Source organism: Cetorhinus maximus, chromosome 2 (assembly GCF_964194155.1).
Source record: "Cetorhinus maximus chromosome 2, sCetMax3.hap1.1, whole genome shotgun sequence".
NCBI lineage: Eukaryota > Metazoa > Chordata > Chondrichthyes > Lamniformes > Cetorhinidae > Cetorhinus > Cetorhinus maximus.
The window spans coordinates 113380544-113400203 of record NC_135880.1 but is presented as its reverse complement, the minus strand read 5'-3'; the positions used below and the strand labels follow the sequence as shown (position 1 = coordinate 113400203).

At 46.1% G+C, this 19660-nt stretch overlaps 1 protein-coding gene across 1 annotated transcript in view; it reads left to right on the top strand.

The window, feature by feature from the left end:
* The window catches only part of shc3 (SHC (Src homology 2 domain containing) transforming protein 3), a 271811-nt gene that overhangs the window by 217417 nt on the left and 34734 nt on the right, over nt 1-19660 (top strand). The window contains exons 9-10 of the mRNA XM_078568592.1: nt 8637-8733; nt 12691-12888. Of these exons, the coding sequence (XP_078424718.1) occupies nt 8637-8733; nt 12691-12888 (295 nt within the window). The remainder of the gene's footprint in view (nt 1-8636; nt 8734-12690; nt 12889-19660) is intronic.

Genomic DNA, 19660 nt, shown 5'->3' with positions numbered 1-19660 from the left:
CGCCCTGAAGAGCTCCACGGTCAGCTCGTCTAGTCCCGGGGATTTGCCCCTGGAGAGGCTGTCGAGGGCGCCGGTCAGCTCCCCCAGACTTACAGGGGAGTCAAGCTTTCAGGCGTCCTCCAGACCGACCTGCGGCAGATCCTCCCACAAAACTCTGCAAGCATCCTCGCTGGATGGATCCGGAGAGGACAGGGCAGTATCGTAGGATTTAGCAATGGCCTTGATGCCCTCTGGATCCGAGACAAGGGATCCATCATTGACCAGCAGCGTAAGGAGCTGCTGACGGACCCCGTGCCTTTTTTCCAGCGAGTAGAAGAAGGGGGATCCACGGTCCAGGTCCTGGAGGAACCGGATCCGTGACCTCACATATGCGCTGCAGGACCCGACAAGTTGCAGGTCCCGCAGCGCGCCCTTCTTCTCATCGTACACCGACCGTAGGGCCGGGTCCGCATTGGGCTGACGGAGATGTGCCTCCAGGTCAAACACCTCCTTCTCCAGCTCCTCGACCCTGGATTTCCGCCTCTTTGTCGACCCCCTTGTGTACTCCTGACAGAAAACACGGACGTGAGTCTTGCCCACGTCCCACCATAGCCTCAAGGAGGGGAAGCCTCCCCGCTTCCTTCTCCAGCTGGCCCAGAAATGACGGAACGAGTCCAGGAACCGCTTGTCCTCCAGCAGCAGATTGTTAAAGTGCCAGTACGCGGACCCCGTCCGAGCGCAGAACGGAACAAGTTCTGCCCACACCAGACGGTGGTCCGTGCACAGCACCTGCTGCACAGAAGCTGCTGGAACGCAGGACATGAACACCTTTGAAACGTAAAGACGGTCGAGTCTGGACGCTCCAACTCCAGGTGACACAAAAGTAAAATCGCTGGAGTCAGGATGGAGATGTTGCCAGACGTCCACTAAGCCGAAGGACCCGACCAGGCCCCTCAACTTACTCACACCTAGCAAGTGGTGCTGGGCACCTTGACGGTCCCTGGCTCCGAGGGTACAGTTGAAATCCCCCCAAGGGCGATGCACCTGCCCACATCAAAGAATCTCGCTTGCTGCTGTGCGCCCAGGGGAGTGTACACATTCACAAAGTGAAGCGCCGCGCCCCCCAGGCGCACAGCAAGTTGCAGCAACCGGCCTGGCACCGGCTCCTCGACCCCCAAGATCTCCGGCTGAAAATGTGGGGCCAACAAGATAGACACCCTGCCAGAATTGGAGGCTAGGTGACTCATGTAGACGCCCCCTCGCCACTCCAGGAGCCATGTAGCTTTGTCTCCCGGAATGGTATGGGTTTCCTGCAGGAAGCACAGCGTATACTTCCCGTCCCTGAGGACCAAGAAGTTCTGGAACATGTATTGTGCGTGTCCCTGCTGCCGTTGATGTTGAGGCTAGCTATGGTAGTCTTCATTGTCAGATGTGCTACCATCACCATGCCTAATGTAAGAAGGAGAGGACTATTTTAATCCTCCCTCTCCTTCAAGAGCCCAGCGAGAAACGTGTGGACCCCCCTCTTAGTGTTCTGGTTCAGCCCAGGGGCCTTGAAGGCCTTGCGGGTGGACCAGAACGCAAGAGGAAAAGAATTTCACTAGTCCAAGGCCGACTGGACCCTGTCTCGGCGACCACAATTGCTTGCTAAAAAATTCTGGAGCTCCCGTAAAGGGATGAGGGAAGAATTACTGAGGGGCACTAGGGGATCTATCACCTCACCCGACGACTCTAAGTCATCCCCGATGCTCACCACCGAAACCCCACCCTGCCCCAGGTTGTCACTTCCAGCTTCCAGCCCTTCCCCCGTATTGAGTACAGGGACTGATTCAGAGCTGCCAGTCGGCTCCACCTCCACCTCAATCCCACCCCCAGGATCAAGGGCAAAGGGGACCTCTCTGGTCTCCTCTTGGGAACATGGGCCAAAGGGTGGCGGCAGCTCAGAGCCCCGTTCCCCCTCAGGTACCGGGTCACCCAGCGAGTCCCGATAAAGCTCTGGACCTAGGACGGAGGCGCCCGACGCTAAAGGTTGGGAAGGAGTGGTTAGGCCTTCCTCACTACTGCTGCCCGATGACCCAGCATTCAGGGCCATGAAGGGACTGCTGCAATCCCCTGGCAGGCCAGATGGCATCTCGGGGGTACAAGGTGGGGCACCACCGCAAGGGCAATACCTTCACCGACCCCCGAGGGGCCCTGCTCAGGGAACTGCAGCAAGGGGTTGTGGATTTGGGCTCCCCCCATAGGGCAGAGTGAGGACTTACAGCGCAGAGACGCCACCACCTTTTCATTGAGGGAGTGGACACATCCAACCTTAGAAGTCGCAAGGTCCTACCCCTCTGTGGGATAGGCTGGGGGCTGGGGAGACCTCCATCTGCGAGGCCACTGCTGCCTCGTCCAGCCCCTCCGCCCTCTGGGGTTTTGGCTGGTCTATTCTTTTTAGGACAACCACCACTCGGGATCGCGCAGATGAATGACGCCGGGCCTGGCGCATGGCGCTGAGGAGCACACGGGCCCAGGAGCACGTGCAGACACGTTGCTGGGGCTGGAGGATGTTTTTCTCCCCGAGCCGGTGTCGCTGGATGTCTGGGGATCAGGGTTGGCTCGAGGGGCTGCCTCCGCATGGGGCCGGGGGTGGGGGGCTATTATTCAGCTAAAAATATGCAAGTACCATACATTTCATTGCAGGCTGGTCATTGGTTGGGGGAGATTACAGAGATAGGGAGGACCAAAGCTATGGAGGGATTTGAAAACAAGCATAAGAATTTTAAAATTAGGACATTGCTTGTATGGGAGCCAATATAGGTCCGTGAGCACAGGGGTGATGGGTGAATGGGCCTTGGTGTGAACTAAGGCATGTGCACCAGAGTTTTGGATGACCTCAGTTTACATAAAGTAGAATGTGGGAGACCATCCAGAAATGCATTGGAATTATCGAATCTCAAGCTAATGAAGGCATCGATGAAGGTTTCAGCACCAGATGAACTGAGACAGGGGCAAAGTTGAATGATGTTACCGAGGTGGAAATAGGCAATCTTAGTGATGGCATGAATATGAGATTGAAAGTGTGACACCAAGGTTGCGAGCAGACTGGCTTAATCGCAAACTGCTGCAGGGAGATGAATGGAGTTGGTAGTTAGGGAACAGAGTTTGGTGTGGGAACTGAAAACAATGGCTTCAGTCTTTCCAATATTTAATTGGAGGAAATTTCTGCTTATCCAGTGCTGGATGTCAGATAAGCGGTCTGATAATTTAGCACCAGTGAATGAGTCGAGGGAGGTGGTGGTGAGCTACAGCTGGGTATCATCAATGTACACGTGAAAACTAACACCGTACCTTCAGATGATGTTGCCAAGGGGCAGCATGTGGATGAGAAATAGGAGGAGGCCAAGGATCGATCCTTGGGGGACACCAGAGGTAACACTGCAGGAACAGGAAGAAAAGTCATTGCAAGTGATTCTTTGGCCATTCTTGATAGACAAGAATGGAACCAGGTGAGAGCAGTCCCACCCAGCTGGACAACTGTGGAGAGGCATCGGAGGAGGATGGTGTTGGCAGCCATGTCAAAGGCTGCAAACAGGGCAACGAGGGATAGTTTACCTTGTCACAGTCACATAGGACGCTTTTTGTGACTTTGAGAAGGGCCGTTTTGGTAATGTGGCACAGACAGAAACCTGAGTGGAGGGATTCAAAAATGGAGTTCTAGGAAAGATGGGAATGGACTTTGGAAGCAACAACATATTAAAGGACTTTGGAGAGGAAATGGAGTTGGCGATGAGATGATAGTTTGCAAGGACAGAGGCACAAAGCATTGGATTTTTGGAGGAAATGCGGTGGGGGGGGGTGCGGATGACAGCAGATTTGAAGGAAAGAGGAATAACACCTGAAGAGAGAGAACCATTTACAATATCAGTTAACATTGAAACCAGGAGAGGAAGATGGATGATCAGCAGTTTAATGGGAATAAGAACTACAGAAAAGGAGGTGGGTCTCATGGACAAGATGAGCTCAAAGAGGGCATAAGGGGAGATAGGAGAGAATCACACAGAATCACAGTGCAGAAGAGGCCCTTCGGCCCATCGAGTCTGCACCGACACGTGAGAAACACCTGACCTACCTACCTAATCCCATTTACCAGCACTTGGCTCATAGCCTTGAATGTTATAACGTGCCAAGTGCTCATCCAGGTACTTTTTAAAGGATGTGAGGCAATCCACCTCCACCACCCTCCCAGGCAGTGCATTCCAGACTGTCACCACCCTCTGGGTTAAAAAGCTTTTTCTCACAGCTCCCCTAAATCTCCTGCCCCTCACCTTGAACTTATGTCCCCTCGTGACTGACCCTTCAACTAAGGGGAACAGCTGCTCCCTATCCGCCCTGTCCATGCCCCTCATAATCTTGTATATCTCGATCAGGTCACCCCTCAGTCTTCTCTGCTCCAACAAAAGCAACCCAAGTCTATCCAACCTCTCTTCATAACTTAAATGTTTCATCCCAGGCAACATCCTGGTGAATCTCCTCTGCACCCCCTCCAGTGTAATCACATCCTTCCTATAATGTGGCAACCAGAACTGCACACAGTACTCCAGCTGTGGCCTCACCAAGATTCTATACAACTCCAACATGACCTCCCTACTTTTGTAATCTATGCCTCGATTGATAAAGGCATGTGTCCCATATGCCTTTTTCACCACCCCACTAACATGCCCCTCTACCTTCAGAGATCTATGGACACACATGCCAAGGTCCCTTTGCTCCTCAGAACTTCCTAATGTCATGCCGTTCATTGAATACTTCCTTGTCAAATTACTCCTTCCAAAGTGTATCACCTCACACTTTTCAGGGTTAAATTCCATCTGCCACTTATCTGCCCATTTGACCATCCCGTCTACATCTTCCTGTAGCCCAAGACACTCAACCTCACTGTTAACCACCCAGCCAATCTTTGTGTCATCCGAAAACTTACTAATCCAACCCCCACATAGTCATCTATGTCGTTTATATAAATGACAAATAATAAGAGACCCAGCACAGATCCCTGTGGTACGCCACTGGACGCTGGCTTCCAGTCACTAAAGCATCCTTCTGTCATCACCCTCTGTCTCCTACAACTAAGCCAATTTTGAATCCACCTTATCAAATTACCCTGCATCCCATATGCATTTGCCTTCTTTATAAGTCTCCCATGTGGGACCTTGTCAAAGGCTTTGCTGAAATCCATATAAATCATCTGCAGTACCCTCATCTACACACCTGGTCACCTCCTCAAAAAATTCAATCAAATTTGTTAGGCATGACCTCCCTCTGACAAAGCCATGCTGACTATCCCTGATCAAACCTTGCCTCTCCAAGTGGAGATAGATCTTCTCCTACAGAATTTTCTCCAATAGTTTCCCTACCACTGATGTGAGACTCACTGGCCTGTAGTTCCCTGGCTTATCTCTACAACCCTTCTTAAATTGCAGAACCACATTAGCTGTTCTCCAGTCCTCTGGCACCTCCCTCGTGGCCAGAGGGGAATTAAAAATTTGGGTCAGAGCCCCTGCGATCTCCTCCCTTGCCTCCCTCAGCAGCCTGGGATTCAAATCATCAGGACCTGGAGATTTGTCCACTTCTAAGCCTGCCAACACCTCCAATACCTTGTCACTCCCTATATCAATTTGCTCAAGAACCTAGCAGTCTCTCTCCCTGAGTTCGATACCTTCATCCTCACTGTCTTGGGTGAAGACGGATGTGAAGTATTCGTTCAACACTCTAGCGATGTCCTCTGGCTCCACCCATAGATTGCCTCCTTGGTCCCTTATGGGCTCTACTCTTTCCCTGGTTATCCTCTTCCCATTAATATACTTATAGAATATCTTGGGATTTTCCCTACTTTTACCAACCAGGGCTTTCTCATATCCCCTCTTTGCTCTCCTAATTGCTTTCTTAAGCTCCACCCTGCACTTTCTGTACTCCACTAATGCCTCCGCTGATTTGCTTCCCTTGTACCTGCTAAAAGCCTCTCTTTTCCTTCTCATTGTATCCTGAATATCTCTGGTCATCCATGGTACTCTGGGCTTATTACTCCTTCCTATCACCCTAGAGGGAACATGTTGGGCCTGTACCCTCCCCATTTCCTTTTTGAACGCCCCCCACTGCTCCTCTGTAGATTTCCCCACAAGTAACTGTTCCCAGTCTACTTTGGCCAGATCCTGCCTTATTTTACTAAAATCCACTCTGCCCCAATCCAAAACATTTTTTTGCAATTTGTCTATTTCTTTGTCCATAACAAACTTAAACTGTACCATGTTGTAGTGGCTATCACTAAAATGCCCCCCCACCACCACCTCAGCCACCTGGCTGGCAAGAGAAACTAGAGAAAGATGCAAAATCAGAGCTGAGGCAAGGAGGAGCATTAAAGAAAGTTTGGCAGGCAGGCCGGCCAGTGGAAGGGAGGCACATGACAGAGGCAGCTGATCAGATTGTCTCTATCTTAGTAACAAAGAAGTCCATTAGCTCCTCACACTTGTTGGAGGTGAGGGTAGAGGGGACAGCGAGAAGGGTTTTAGAATGCGGTCTGCAGACGGGAAAGAAGCTGGGCGAGGGGGGCGGTACCTTTACATTCCAGGATGATCCTGGATTAGTGAGCAGTTTTAGCAGTTGAGAGAATTGGACCCTATAGCATTTTAAGTGGTCCAGCCAGCTCTGGCGGTGGAAGGCTAAACCAGTTTTGTGCCATGTCCTTTCAAGTCTGCATCCCTTAGACTTAAGTGAGCGGAGAAGAAGGCCGTACTGGGGAACAGCCAGTATGAGAGAGTAATGGTTTCACTGAGGACTAGAACATCAAAAGTGAAGGTGAGGGCATGGTTGAGTAAATCAGTAGCTGCAGAAATGTGGCAAACAGAAGGCCAAAAGCTCGACAGTTCGGATTTTGAAAGTGCAGTTGTAAATTAATTTGTGAATAGCTTTTTCCAGGGACAGATACAGGAGGAGGTAGGGTTGGAGCATAGAAGGCGGATGTTGGTGGTGAGCGATGCAAGGAAGTGATCAGAGATGGCCTTATCTGTGAATGAAACTGTGGAAGTGATGTGAGATGACAAGGTCAAGTGGGTAGCCATGAATACAGGTTGGGGAACTTACATGGGGGGTGGGGGGAAATTTATAGAGGATTATTATTTATTGAATCATTTAATTATTCCTAATTGCCTTGAAAAAGTGGTGGTGAGTAGTCTTCTTGAACAATGAAGTCATGTGGTGCAGGTACAACCAAGTGCTCCCTATCCAAGGGAGTTCTAGGATTTTGGTGCAGTGACAATGGAGCAGTGATGATATATTTCCAAGTCAGGATGGTGTGTGGCGTGAAGGGAAATTTGGAAGTGGTAGTGTTCCCATATGCTTTCTGCTCTTGTCCTCTCTAGATGGTTGTGGGTTTGGGAGGGGTGATTGAAATAATCTTGGTAAGTTGCTGCAGTGCATGGTGTGCTGGTGATGGAGGTAATGAATGTTTAAGGTGATGGATAGGGTGCCAATCAAGCAGGCAGCTTTGTCTTCGATGGTGTCTAGCTTCTTGAGTGTTGTTGGAACTGAACTCATCCAGGCAAGTGGGTAGTATTCCATCATATTCCAGACTTGTGTCTTATAGATGGTGGACAGGCTTTGGGGAGACAGAAGAAGATAGAATTCCTAGCCTCTGACCTGCTCTTACAGCCACAAGTTGGTCCAGTTCAGTTTCTGGTCAATGATAAACTCCAGAATGTTGATAGTGGGGAATTCAGTGGTTGTAATGCCATTGAACCTCAAGGGGGGATGGTTAGATTCTCTCTTGCTGGAGATGCTCATTACTTGGCACTTATGTGACATGAATATTATTAGCTGCTTATTGTCCCAAATCTGAATGTTGTTCCAGTCTTGCTGCATGCGGGCATGAACTGGCTCATTATCTGAGGAGTTGTAAATGCAATTGAACACGTTATAATCATCAGCAAACATCCCCAATTTTAACGTTATGATGGAGGAAAGTTAATTGATGAAGCATCTGAAGGTGGTTGGGCCAAAATATACCCTGAGGAACTCCCGTAGGGATGTTCTGTGGCTGCAATAATTGACCTCTAACAACCACAACTACTTCCTTTACGCTAGTTATGATTTCTGCCAGTGGAAAGTTGACTTCAATTTCACTAGGGATCCTTGATACCACACTTGATCAAAGATATTTCAAAAGCAATCACTATTACGTCATCTTTGTAATTAAGCTTTTTTGTCTATATTTGGACCAAGGCTGTAATAAGGTCTGAAGTTGAATGGTCCTGGCAGAGCCCAGAGTGAGCATGAGCAAGCAGGTTACTGAACAGGCTTGTGAACAATGGCTTCTTACCAAAACACTTCCAAATGATTGACGTAAATCTGATTCTGCTATTTATGCCAATCAGTTAGCATAAAATACTGATAGAGTTCATCCAATAGCTGCAGAGTCCTTTTGTCTTTTTATTGCCATTGATTGAAAAATAAATGAATACATAAATAAGAAACAACAGCTGCATGAGACTCAAGCTGGGAAAGAAAATAGAACAGGTATCATTCCAAAGAAAGAAATGTTTGTATTCTTTTAATCTTTCTTGCTCTATGTTATTTTAGGCATGGAACCCTTAGTGTTGAACAATTTTACTTTGTTACTGTAGCCAGTGTTAGCCATAGGACAAGACCAAAGCTACTATCAAGGGCCGCACCTGGGCGAGGACCACAGTGAAGACTGGAGACATGCGCTCGGCAGTTATGGTAAATAAGTAACCTTTCAGGAAATAGGTGTTACTGAGTCAATAGATACACTCACAGGAGACACTGAGTAAAGTGAATGAGATTCTAGGGAATCTCGATGTATGATGTCTTTAGAGCACATCTGTTTTTCACTGAGTAAATGGATTACCTATAGTTTTCTGTGGAAGAGTTCTAAATATTATTTGAAAATATTTAACACAATGATGCAAGTTGTGTTAGAAGGTCATTCAATCTAGTATGCATGTGCTAGCTCTTTGCTAGAACAATTCAAAACTACTGGTATTCCCATGACCCAGTAGCAGCAGTGTGTACCATCTACAAGATGCACTGCAACAACTCACCAATATTTTTCCAATTTAATGCAGTATTTGATTTTTTTTTCTCTAATTTCCACTTATGTTTCCTGATTGTACTTTCCTATACTTTGAGTAGTAATCTAGATTTACTTTATCTATGCCATTTAAAATTTTAGCTAAAATCTTTCAGTATGGAAAACTCACCTTTTTATGTGCTTTCAGAGATTCCCTTTCTTTCTAGATGGTAATTTTTTTTAACCTAACCTCATGGTTGATCTCCTTAATCTTTGTGATCAGTCACTCAGTCCAAAATGTGCCTTCTCTAATGCAAGTAAATGGGCTATAAATTAGTTAGCCCCTGAAAATGGGCATGGGGAGTAACGTTGCAAAATTAATTCATGCCAAATGAGTGGACTGCAGACATTGGGCAAATTTTGTGCTGCCTACTAATTGTAAAAAATGCTGCATGCAGCCAGTACTCCCAGCACTGTTCATTGGTTGCAGTAAGTCAGCACCAACTTGACACAAAGCTTTGTGCAGAGGTTGGAGCCTATTCTTTCCAGCTTGGAATGGGTGGCCAATTCCGTCACAGTTATGGAACCAACCATGATGCAATATCTGATGACTGACGTCTTAGCTTCCATTACAGCACATGCGGCAGACACCCACTGCCCAAGTGCTGCAGTGGAAGCTCAGTCTGCTGCCATCATGCTCTCTACACCAGGGTTCAGAGGGTCTGCCAGGGTGTTACAGCACTGAGACATGGATGGGACTGTGATGGTCAGTGTCAGAGGGAAGGTAAGGATGGTAGGACTGTTGGTGAATGGAGAATTGAGGTGGCGGTTACTGGTATTGCTGTTGAATTATTTGTTCAAGTACGGGCTAGACAGAAAGGGCTGTCTAGGTTGCAGCCTCCTTCCCTCTTCATCCAATTCCATCTACTCTTCTGCCACTTCTCTTCCTCTGCCTCCTCCTTGTTCTCCTGCTCCTCAGCTTCTCACCTGATAGGTGGTAGTAGCAGCTGTTTTCTTACGATGGTAAGGTTGTGCAGCATGCTCTGTACCATGGCAAATCTTGATACTCACTCAGCCAAGTATTGTAGAGCCTCTCCACAGCAGTCCAGGTAATTAAATCATTGTGTCAGTGCACCAATGGTCTGCTCTATCAAGTTTCTTATGATGGTATGGCCCTTGTTGTGTGCCTGTTCACATATGCATAGGTTTCGAACCAGAATCATGGCCATCTTTCAGTGGATAGACCTTGATGCCCAATAATTACATTTTGGTTTGCCATGGGGGTTGAAAACAGCTGAAGTAGAAGACTTTCACAGAATGAATTGCATTGTGAGTGCTGCCAGGATATTGAGCATTCATCTGCATGATGCATTGCCTATGATCACACAACAGTTGCATGTTGAAGTGGAAACCCTTTTGTTCAGATACATGGCAGAGTTGACATGAGGTGCACGCAAAGCAATGTGTGTGCTGCCAATGGCACTCTGCACCAAGGGGACGCCTGCAATCCTTGCAAATCCTCGTGCTGACTCCATTTGCTTCTCTCTGCCAGGAGGGAATGAAATGAAGTTCTCTCTCTTTAAATAAAAAGCATCAGTGCCTTATACAGCAATGCACTGCAATATGCTGAGATACTGCTAATATCTCCAGCAGCAGCCTGAAAGGAACCGAATGCATAGAAATTTATAGCCACACCTTCATAGCCATTTGCACTGCAGTTCTTGCCCTATTCTGAGATTAGAGTTGTGACTGTGGCAGTTGGCAAATTTCAATGACAACCTCCTTAGTGAAAGCTCAAACAGCATTTCAACGTTGATTGTCATTGAAGTGTAGGTAGGAGAATTGCTCCCTGAATATTTGGGGCAGATATGATATTCTCCTGCTGAGAACCCCTCTCCTTCCTCCTCTTCTAGCAGCTTATCCTGCTCTTCATGCTCTTCATTCTTCCAATCATGCTTAATCCTAAGAGGAAGGCTTATGAGTCCATCCATGTCTGGAAGGAACTGTTTTTTGCACAAGCCTTTAAGTTACCAAAAAAGTACTTCAGCACTAGCCAGACCACTCCCTGTGCACTCTTGAAACTTTGAACAAGCATCACCCAAAATGCGTAGAATTGCAGCTATGGCTAGAAGAAATAATCTAGCAACTAATCTTCAAATGGTTGATGAACCCCTTCAAATAGGTTGAGGGCCCTTTCTGCTGGTGAACACAGGTTAACTATAGGAGGTTAAGAAAGAGTGTAGGCTGGAGCAAGCAGTCTCAAAATGGCAGTGCGGGCACAGAGTAAACGTTACAAACTGATTTTCCTTATGATCTATCTGCTCTGCATACTTCAGGTGGATGTTTGGTGCATGCACACTAACTCCTTTACCAATGCGCAGACCATCATACTTCTGACAGAATTGTGCACATGTTGCAGACACCAGTTTAGAATCTTGAGGTCTCATAGCGCCCAAAAAACAGGTACTAGCAAGTCCAGTGTCACTTCCTAAACCTTTCGTGGCATAGTGCCCAGAACTGAGCAAACTGTCCCAAATATAATCTGATCATTTAAAGCCCTATCATAAATTTTATTGACTTTTGGTATATGTGTAATGTTTTATACTTATCACTACAGATGATTTCCAAACTGGCAAAATTCAACATGATTCGTGTATCAGGTCTTGAGCACTGACTTGTGGATTATGAAGCAACCTATCTGCCCATTACTAATACATCTTTAATGATTATCATAATTTGTTCCTGATATACAATGCTAGTTTCAAATCATTAACCAATATATTTTCAATATAAACTCTGAACCACATCATCTTTACATTTTCCATAGACCCTTGAGATGTAGCAAGGACAATAAAAACTGAGAAATAAAGCAACCTTTTCTTTCTGCGTGTGTTGTATATATGCGTGAAAAATAGAACAGTGATTCAATACTAGCTCTGTAATGGTGATGAAATGGAAAAGCATTTAAAGAGGAAAAAGTGTAACAGCTTAAAAATTATGAAAACATTGAAGGGGTAGGAATTGTGCAGTTGTTGGAGGTGTAGGGAGTGCAGTGGTGCAGGACTTCTGTCACCACTTTGCTCTACTGCTGATCCAGTTCCAATTTCCAGAGACAGAGTCATTATAGTGCTGAGAGTGGGCATCTGTAGCAGCCCAACAGAGGCACTGAAGAGGTGGGAGGTGGAAGTTCAAGATGATATTTCGAGATGGGACGCCTGAGGCCTGAATCAGGTTGAAGAAAATTGTCAGCATAATTTTTAGCATTCCCCTTGAGGAAAAGAAGGGCAATTTTATTACAGGTTTCTTGAGTCCTCAGGTCTTTTTTTTCTCAGATCTATTTTCCTTCTTCAGTAAATCCACAATGGAACCTACATTTGCTGTTTGCAGACACTGGTCGATAAGGAATCAAACTGGGTGAAATTCGTAAATTAGCCCTAGAGTGCCCCCAGACTCCATTAATATTTCCCTGGTGATTAGCCCAAGAAGTGCCCACTTCCTTAATGAAGGTCATATGGGCTAGAAATGCATGGGATCTAGCTTCTTCTCCAGAATTAACCACATTTTCAAATCCTCCAACTCACGGAATTTCTACCCCTTTGTTTAGAAGTGATTATACCTCCCTTACATTCCTTATTTGAAATCTGCAGGGTCCTCCAGTGATTTATATGTTCAGCCAGAGGTGAGACCTTCATTATCCAAAGGTGAAGCTCCAACATACGTCAACACTCAACATTTAGATCTCCAGGCTCTAGCAACATTGCAAGTAGACCCCAGCACCAGCACAGGGACCAGTGAATCAGCAAACAATAATGAAAACAGTTCAAAAACAGATGTCTTTGATATGAGTAAGTACAGATTTTATAATCTTTTCTCCCAAAGTTTCAACTATGTTAGAACCATTGGCATTCAGTCTTATACATCGTGTCGTTGATTTGTGATAGTCAACTATAGATGACCGCTCAATAAACTTATTATGTTTCTGTCATTATATCATTCCTTTAATGTAAATTTTGTCCCAAATTTTGCTGCAGTGGGGCATCTCATAGTTTCAGTGCTGCATAGGAAGCTCAGACTAAGACCATGAGATCCATGCTTGCTGCCATGCAGGCTCAGACTGTTGCCGTCATGGCTGTGGATCTCAACGTTCAAAGCAGCATGCAAATTCACATGGTAGTCCAGCAATCTGCTCTCCAGCAGATTATTAAAATTGCTGAGGTGCCTCCCTGGAGGAGCAGCAGCACCATGGAGCATGAATCTGTTGTCCCCTAAGGATAACAGCATTCATGCTCCCACCACTGTCACTTTGCCAGTGCTCTTGCTATTACCTCTCAGCCAACCAGCCCATACTGTTGGCATCCATACCAAGGTGGTGCAATCTGTAGCTGGGCCTTCAAGGCCCAAAGCTGCTCAAGGTTGTCCTGCACACTTAAAGTCAGCAGCCACAAAATCAGGACAAGAACTAAGAGGATGCACAAGGGTGAATAGTTCATTTTTACTTGTATAATTGGATCTGTTGTTTTGATGAAGATGTTACGGCAAGGCTATTGTTGGGGGCTTTTATTGCAAGGCCTTGACTAAAAGGATGCTGTGATGGGACATCGCAGATGAATTGGAAAGTCGAGAAATGATGCTTAAGAGATGCCACCTGAAGGAAACTGGAGTTTAAGTACATGCTCATGGGCAACCCATCCCAAGCGAAAGTATCCCCGATGCCGCCTCCTTGTCACATTCTCCTCCTCCTCCAGTAAACAGCTTTTCCTTTCCGCAGACCCTACTCTATCTCCCTGTTGTATTGCAGGATCAGAGGCACAACTACAACCACAACCCCCATGCTTGTTGCAGCCTATGTGTCCTTCTTGTGAGGTAGCAGCAACACTCACTGCCAAATGCAGCAACTTGCCACAACACATGCAAAAACATTTCACAGTGTTGCCATCTAGCTAGCTTACTTGTGTCCTGCCAGTTTATGATGGGGGGACTGCCTGCCTGAATCAAAGTCTGCCTGAAAATTGGAACAGACAGAATTTGAGCAGTAAGTCTGCAATAATAACAGAAGTCAGTCTAAATCATCTTACCTGCAAGTTGAATGGCTGTCCTTTTAAACAGCACTAGTGCGGGATGGATCCCTCCTGCAGCTGAATGAACATTCTTATTTGAGTGGAAAATGAATGCATTCAGTCAACCTCCGTAGTCTAATTTTCAAAAATATGCATTGAATCAGCAAACATGGCTATTTGACGTCACAAACATGGCCAGTTGGGAAGTTTCCGGCACACACTTGCTTTAGCGCTCTTTCCAACATGGGTTGCCTTGTGGGCCATGACAGATGCAGCCAGAAACACTGTGTGCACCATTCTGAGGGCCTCCAACTTCCGTAGTGACAGCAAATTTCTAGTTCATTAAGTTTGTACTGGTCATGTTACAGCCATTTTGCTTTATTAGTTGCTGTAAACCTGCCCCTAAACGAGTGGTAATTCAGAAAAAAGTCAGGTGTCGCACTTCAAATTATAACAAATGCGTTAGAAGAATAATTTTAATATATTCAAATCCGATGGATTGAGTTAAATAAAGTAACAGAAAAGAAAGAGGAATGGGCAAAGATAAGTGATCATTTGGTCATTTCTCATTTCAACAGTAGTTTTGGTGAATGTAAGGAAATTATGTTGTGCTATTCTGTTCCATATCACACTAAAATCTGTAAAAGACAATTAAAGGACAATGTTCAGAGACAAACATTCATATGAATCTTAATGGGAATCAAGTGGAGTTGAGTACTGATCGCTACTGCAATCAGAACGCAGAAACAGGATTTCTTTTCCCACAGGATGTGGGCGTTGCTGGCTGGGCCAACATTTATTGCCCATCCCTATTTGCTTTCGAGAAGGTGGTGGTGTGCCACCACCTGCATTTGCTGACTCTAAACTCAATCTTAATGAGCACAAAAAATATTCTGCTACTGAATTCCTGGGTTATTAGATGTTCTAATTATCCCCTGTTATGTTTTAGAAGTAAATGCATATCATTTCAAGTTTGTCATCCGCCCACTTTGTATCACAGAGAAAGGAGTAAATAGAAACCACCAGCTGCAGGTGTATAATTATGATTTCAAGGTGTTGACGAATAATTCCTCATAGGTCAGAAAAACCTTGAGCTTTCATGCTCTTGCTTAATGCATTTTACTACCTAGTGTTTTCATGAACCAAGGGGAATGTGTGGAGGTGGTGGCCAGGGGCAGTGGGGTGGGGGCAGGGGCAGTGGTGGTGGTATGGATGAGCCCAAAATGTTTTTGGTGCCCAGGACTCCAAGGCATTTCAATCCGCCTATGTCAGGGACCCTAGATGTGGCCATAACAACACAGGTAGTCTGGTGTGCACATGGTAATGAAAGGCCCAATGATCTTACCAGAAAAGGTTGGAGGGACGGGAGGATCAATGGCGGAGGCCCCAGGTGAGCACATCCCAGTATCCATGCCGGTTTACCACCCCACCCCACCCCACCCCCCCTCGCCTACCCACACCCCCCAACCCTGCAAACTCTAGATTTTTAACCCTGATCTTTTTAAAAAGCACTGATGTGGAAATGGTAGAGCTTCAGTCTTTACTGATAATGAGGACTAGGACCACCCAGCTTTCACATACTTAAGATTTTTAAAAACTTTTACATTATCCTAGGGATACTTTAATGGAATAGTTAAGCCTTTGGCTTCAGTGACATAATGGCCATGAAATTTGATGAAGCCCAAAAATGGGTGTGGGGGTTGTGATTAACTCGTACTCGTTTCTTCCAATTCAGGCAGCACACAAACTTCATGTGGCCTGCTCATTTACTTGATTTCAGCCTTCAATACGCTGTTGAGTGGCTGCATGCAGGGAGTACAAAATCTGAGAGGCTAGCATGAGTTCAAGCTAGCTTGAACTATTTAAAATCAGTCTGCATCTCAAAGGAGATTGTGATTGTGATTGTGATTAGAGCAGGTGCTGAAAGTCATTCTAGTAGTGAGTTTTCCATGAGAAAAAGACCAAAATGGCACAAGATGGCAGAGTACAGGTTGCAAATAGGACCATAGGCCTTATGTGGGAGATAGACAAGAGGAGAGAGGTCCTTGATCCACAGAGGACTTGGCAGTCCTCCAGATAGGCATTGTGAAGATAATTGGAATAGTAGCTGGCATGGTCAATGCCAGCAGTCAACCCTGAGGACTTGGATGCAGGACCGCAAGAAGTTCAATGACCTTTCTTGTCAAGGTCAGTGAACACATCTTCTAATGCCACATCCTTACAACTGTACCACTAGTCTCAACACTGCTCAAATCATCACCACCAGCCCCTTTACTTACCCACCAACTATCTCTATCAAACACAACTCATAATTCACATTCATAGCTTCTGCTTCTCGGCTTCACTTTGCAGTACTGCAAGCCTCACACCCATATCTCACAGCTTTTACACACTGTCAGCTATACAACCCTGACAAGCACATTACCCAAATTGCACAACACTCCTCTCTTGCATATTAAGGTGGTGCATGCACAACTGTAGTGAGCAACACATAACTGGTGAGGGACAGGCACAGCTGCATGTCTGCATTCTGATGGACGAGACAGTCTCATCATCAGGACTAAGGCTGTGGATAGCAGCATGACTGAAAGCTTCACAGATAACAGTATGGTCATCTAATTCTCCTCACACACCACCTTTGTGAACCCACCATAGTTCAGTATCTGATTGCTGATAACTCAGCTCCCATTGCAGCATGAGCAGAAACCATTATCATCTAAATGCTGCAGTGGAAATCCAGACTGAAGTTATGCAAGCTCAGCTTGCTGCCTTCATGGCTGTGCGTACCAGTATTCAAAAGAGCTTTCAGTGTCTCACAGAAGTCCAGCAATCATTCCTCCTTCAGATATTTAGGACTGCTGAGGTACAACCCTGGGGGAAATGGCGGTGGCGAGATGCAGTGTAAATCTGCTATTCTCTGTGTCTTTGCTACTGCCTGGCAGCCAGCCAGTTAACTCAGACTGCTGCCTCTCATGCTGAAGTGGTGCGGTCTAAACCGGACCTTCTAGATTCAGAGCTACTCAAGGTCATCTTGCCAGGCCATCTACGGTCTCTCACAATGAAAGTCAACAGCCTTCCAACAGCCAAGCTGCAGCCACTGGGGTAGCACTGCATAGGAACACTAAGAGAGCCAAAGGTACACAAGATAGGCACTAAGTGTATGCACGAGGGTGATTAATTGACTTTTGTATGGAAAATTGGATAGTTCATTTGCTAAAGTTGATTTGGAATGTTTGTTTTGTGGTGGCTTTTATTTCAGCATTGGGGCAAAGAGGATGCTTGATGATCAGTAAGAGAGGGAAGGTAAGGAATGGGTCTGTTGTTGAATAGGGATTTGGGGTCGTGTTCACTGAAACTGCAGTCAGTTGAGTTGATCACAGGCAGCCAAGCTGGAAAGGGGTTGTGCTGGTTGCCTCCTTCTCCTCCTCAGCTGCTTGCCGTGTATCTGGTGGAAATTAAACTGAGCCCTCATGATGGTGAAGTCGTGCAGTACACAGCAGACCACAACAAATCATGAGGCGTTTTCTAGAGAGTTTTGCTGGCTCGAGAGCTTTCCAGGCAGTGGAAACATTGCTTAAGCGCTCCAATAGTCTACTTGATTTGCTTATGGCAGCATGGCTCTCATATGAATGCAGTCCATGTGTGCATGTGTTGTGCACAGGAGTCACAGCCCAGGTGATCAGCAGATAGTTCTTGTCTCCCAGGTAGTCACCCTTTGGTTTGTAATTATAGCTCAAATGCTGATGATACAATAGAATAAAGGCATCCTACTGCTGTCAAGATAGCGGGAATTGATCTACATGATACACTGATTATGGCCACACACCAGGTGGACATTGAGGGAGCGGAACCCTTTTTTAAAAAAAGTACATCTCTGAATTTACATGCAGTGTTTTCAAAGCAACGTGTGTGCAGTTAATGGCAGCCTGTACCATCAGGAAGCCTGCTCTCCTACCAAAACCATGTACTTGCTCTGCTTACTTTTCTCTAAAGACAAAATGCAATATATGTCCCTGTCTTTGCAGAAAGAGCAAAAGCATTGGATGACAAACTGTGAGATATTGGAGATGGCATTTGCTCTAACCTGATGCAAAAATGTCAAAGGCTCCAGTCACCTTTGCAGCTATTGGCAATGCCACCTTTGCCCTGGTTTGAAGCTGCAAGTTTGCCTGCAAAAGACGACAGATTTCAGTGAGCACCTCCTTAGTGAAATGGAGACAGTGCACACAGCTTGAGATAGGGTGAATTTTGTCTCCTGCTGAGAGCCTTTCTGGTTGGCGTCATACCTAGCATAAAGAGTGATGGTTGTGGTTGTTGGAGGCCAATCATCTGAGTCCCAGGACATCACTGCAGGAGTTCCTAGCCCATGTTTCCTCGCCCAAACATCTTCAGCTGCTCCATCAATGACCTTCCCTCCATCATAAGGTCAGAAATGGGGATGATTGCACAATGTTCAGCACCATTCGGGACTTCTCAGATATTAAAGCAGCTCATATCCACATGCAGCAACACCTGGACAACATTCAAGCTTGGGCTGATAAGTGGCAAGTAACATTCATGCCACACAAGTGCCAGACAATGACCATTTCCAACAAGAGAGAATCTAACCACCTCCCTTTGACATTCAATGGCATTACCATCACTGAAGTTCCCACTATCAACTACCTTTGACCAGAAACCGAACTAAACCAGCCATATAAACACTGTGGCTATAAAAACAAGTCAGAGGCTGGGAATTCTGCAGTGAGAACTCACCTCCTGACTCCCCAAAGCCTGTCCACCATCTACAAGGCACAATTCAGGAACGTGATGGAATACTCTCCATTTGCCTGGGTGAGCGCAGCTCCAACACTGAAAAAGTTCGACATCATCCAGGACAAGCAAGAGATACAACAGATAGAATAGAGATACTGCCGCCGTAATAGATGAAATGATAAATCATCTTAAGGAGGCTGAGATAACCTAAAGATCAGATCAATGCTCTTACTGAAGGCCTTGGCCAAGATTAGGGCATTCAGTGGGTAAATAATTTTTGCTAACTGGACAGAGTGGAGGTCAATTCAAGACTCATTTGCCGAATAGAGGGTGGGTGGAGGTGGGAGTGAGTGATGATGGCAAAGCCTTTAGCTGCTACTTCTTGGGGCAAACCAATGCTTTTCACATGACGGCCTTAGAAAGTGACAGTAAATAGAATGGACTAGAGGGAAATCCTCCGAGACCAAGACCATCTGCATCAAGCAAATGGAAGAGGAGCCGTCCACAACAATTTATGCTGTAAGTGAAGAGACCATAAAATGTAGGAGTAGAAGTAGGCCATTCGGCCCATCGAGTCTGCTCGCCATTCAATGAAATCATGGCTGATCTGACAATCCTGAACTCCACTTTCCTGCCTATTCCTCATAACCTTTGACCCCTGCACTGATTAAAAATCTGTCCATCTCAGCCTTGAATATACTTAATGACCCAGCCTCTACAGCCCTCTGTGGTAAAGAATTCCACAGATTAACTACTCTCAAAAGAAATTCCTCCTCATCTCTGTTTTAAATGGATGACCTCTTAC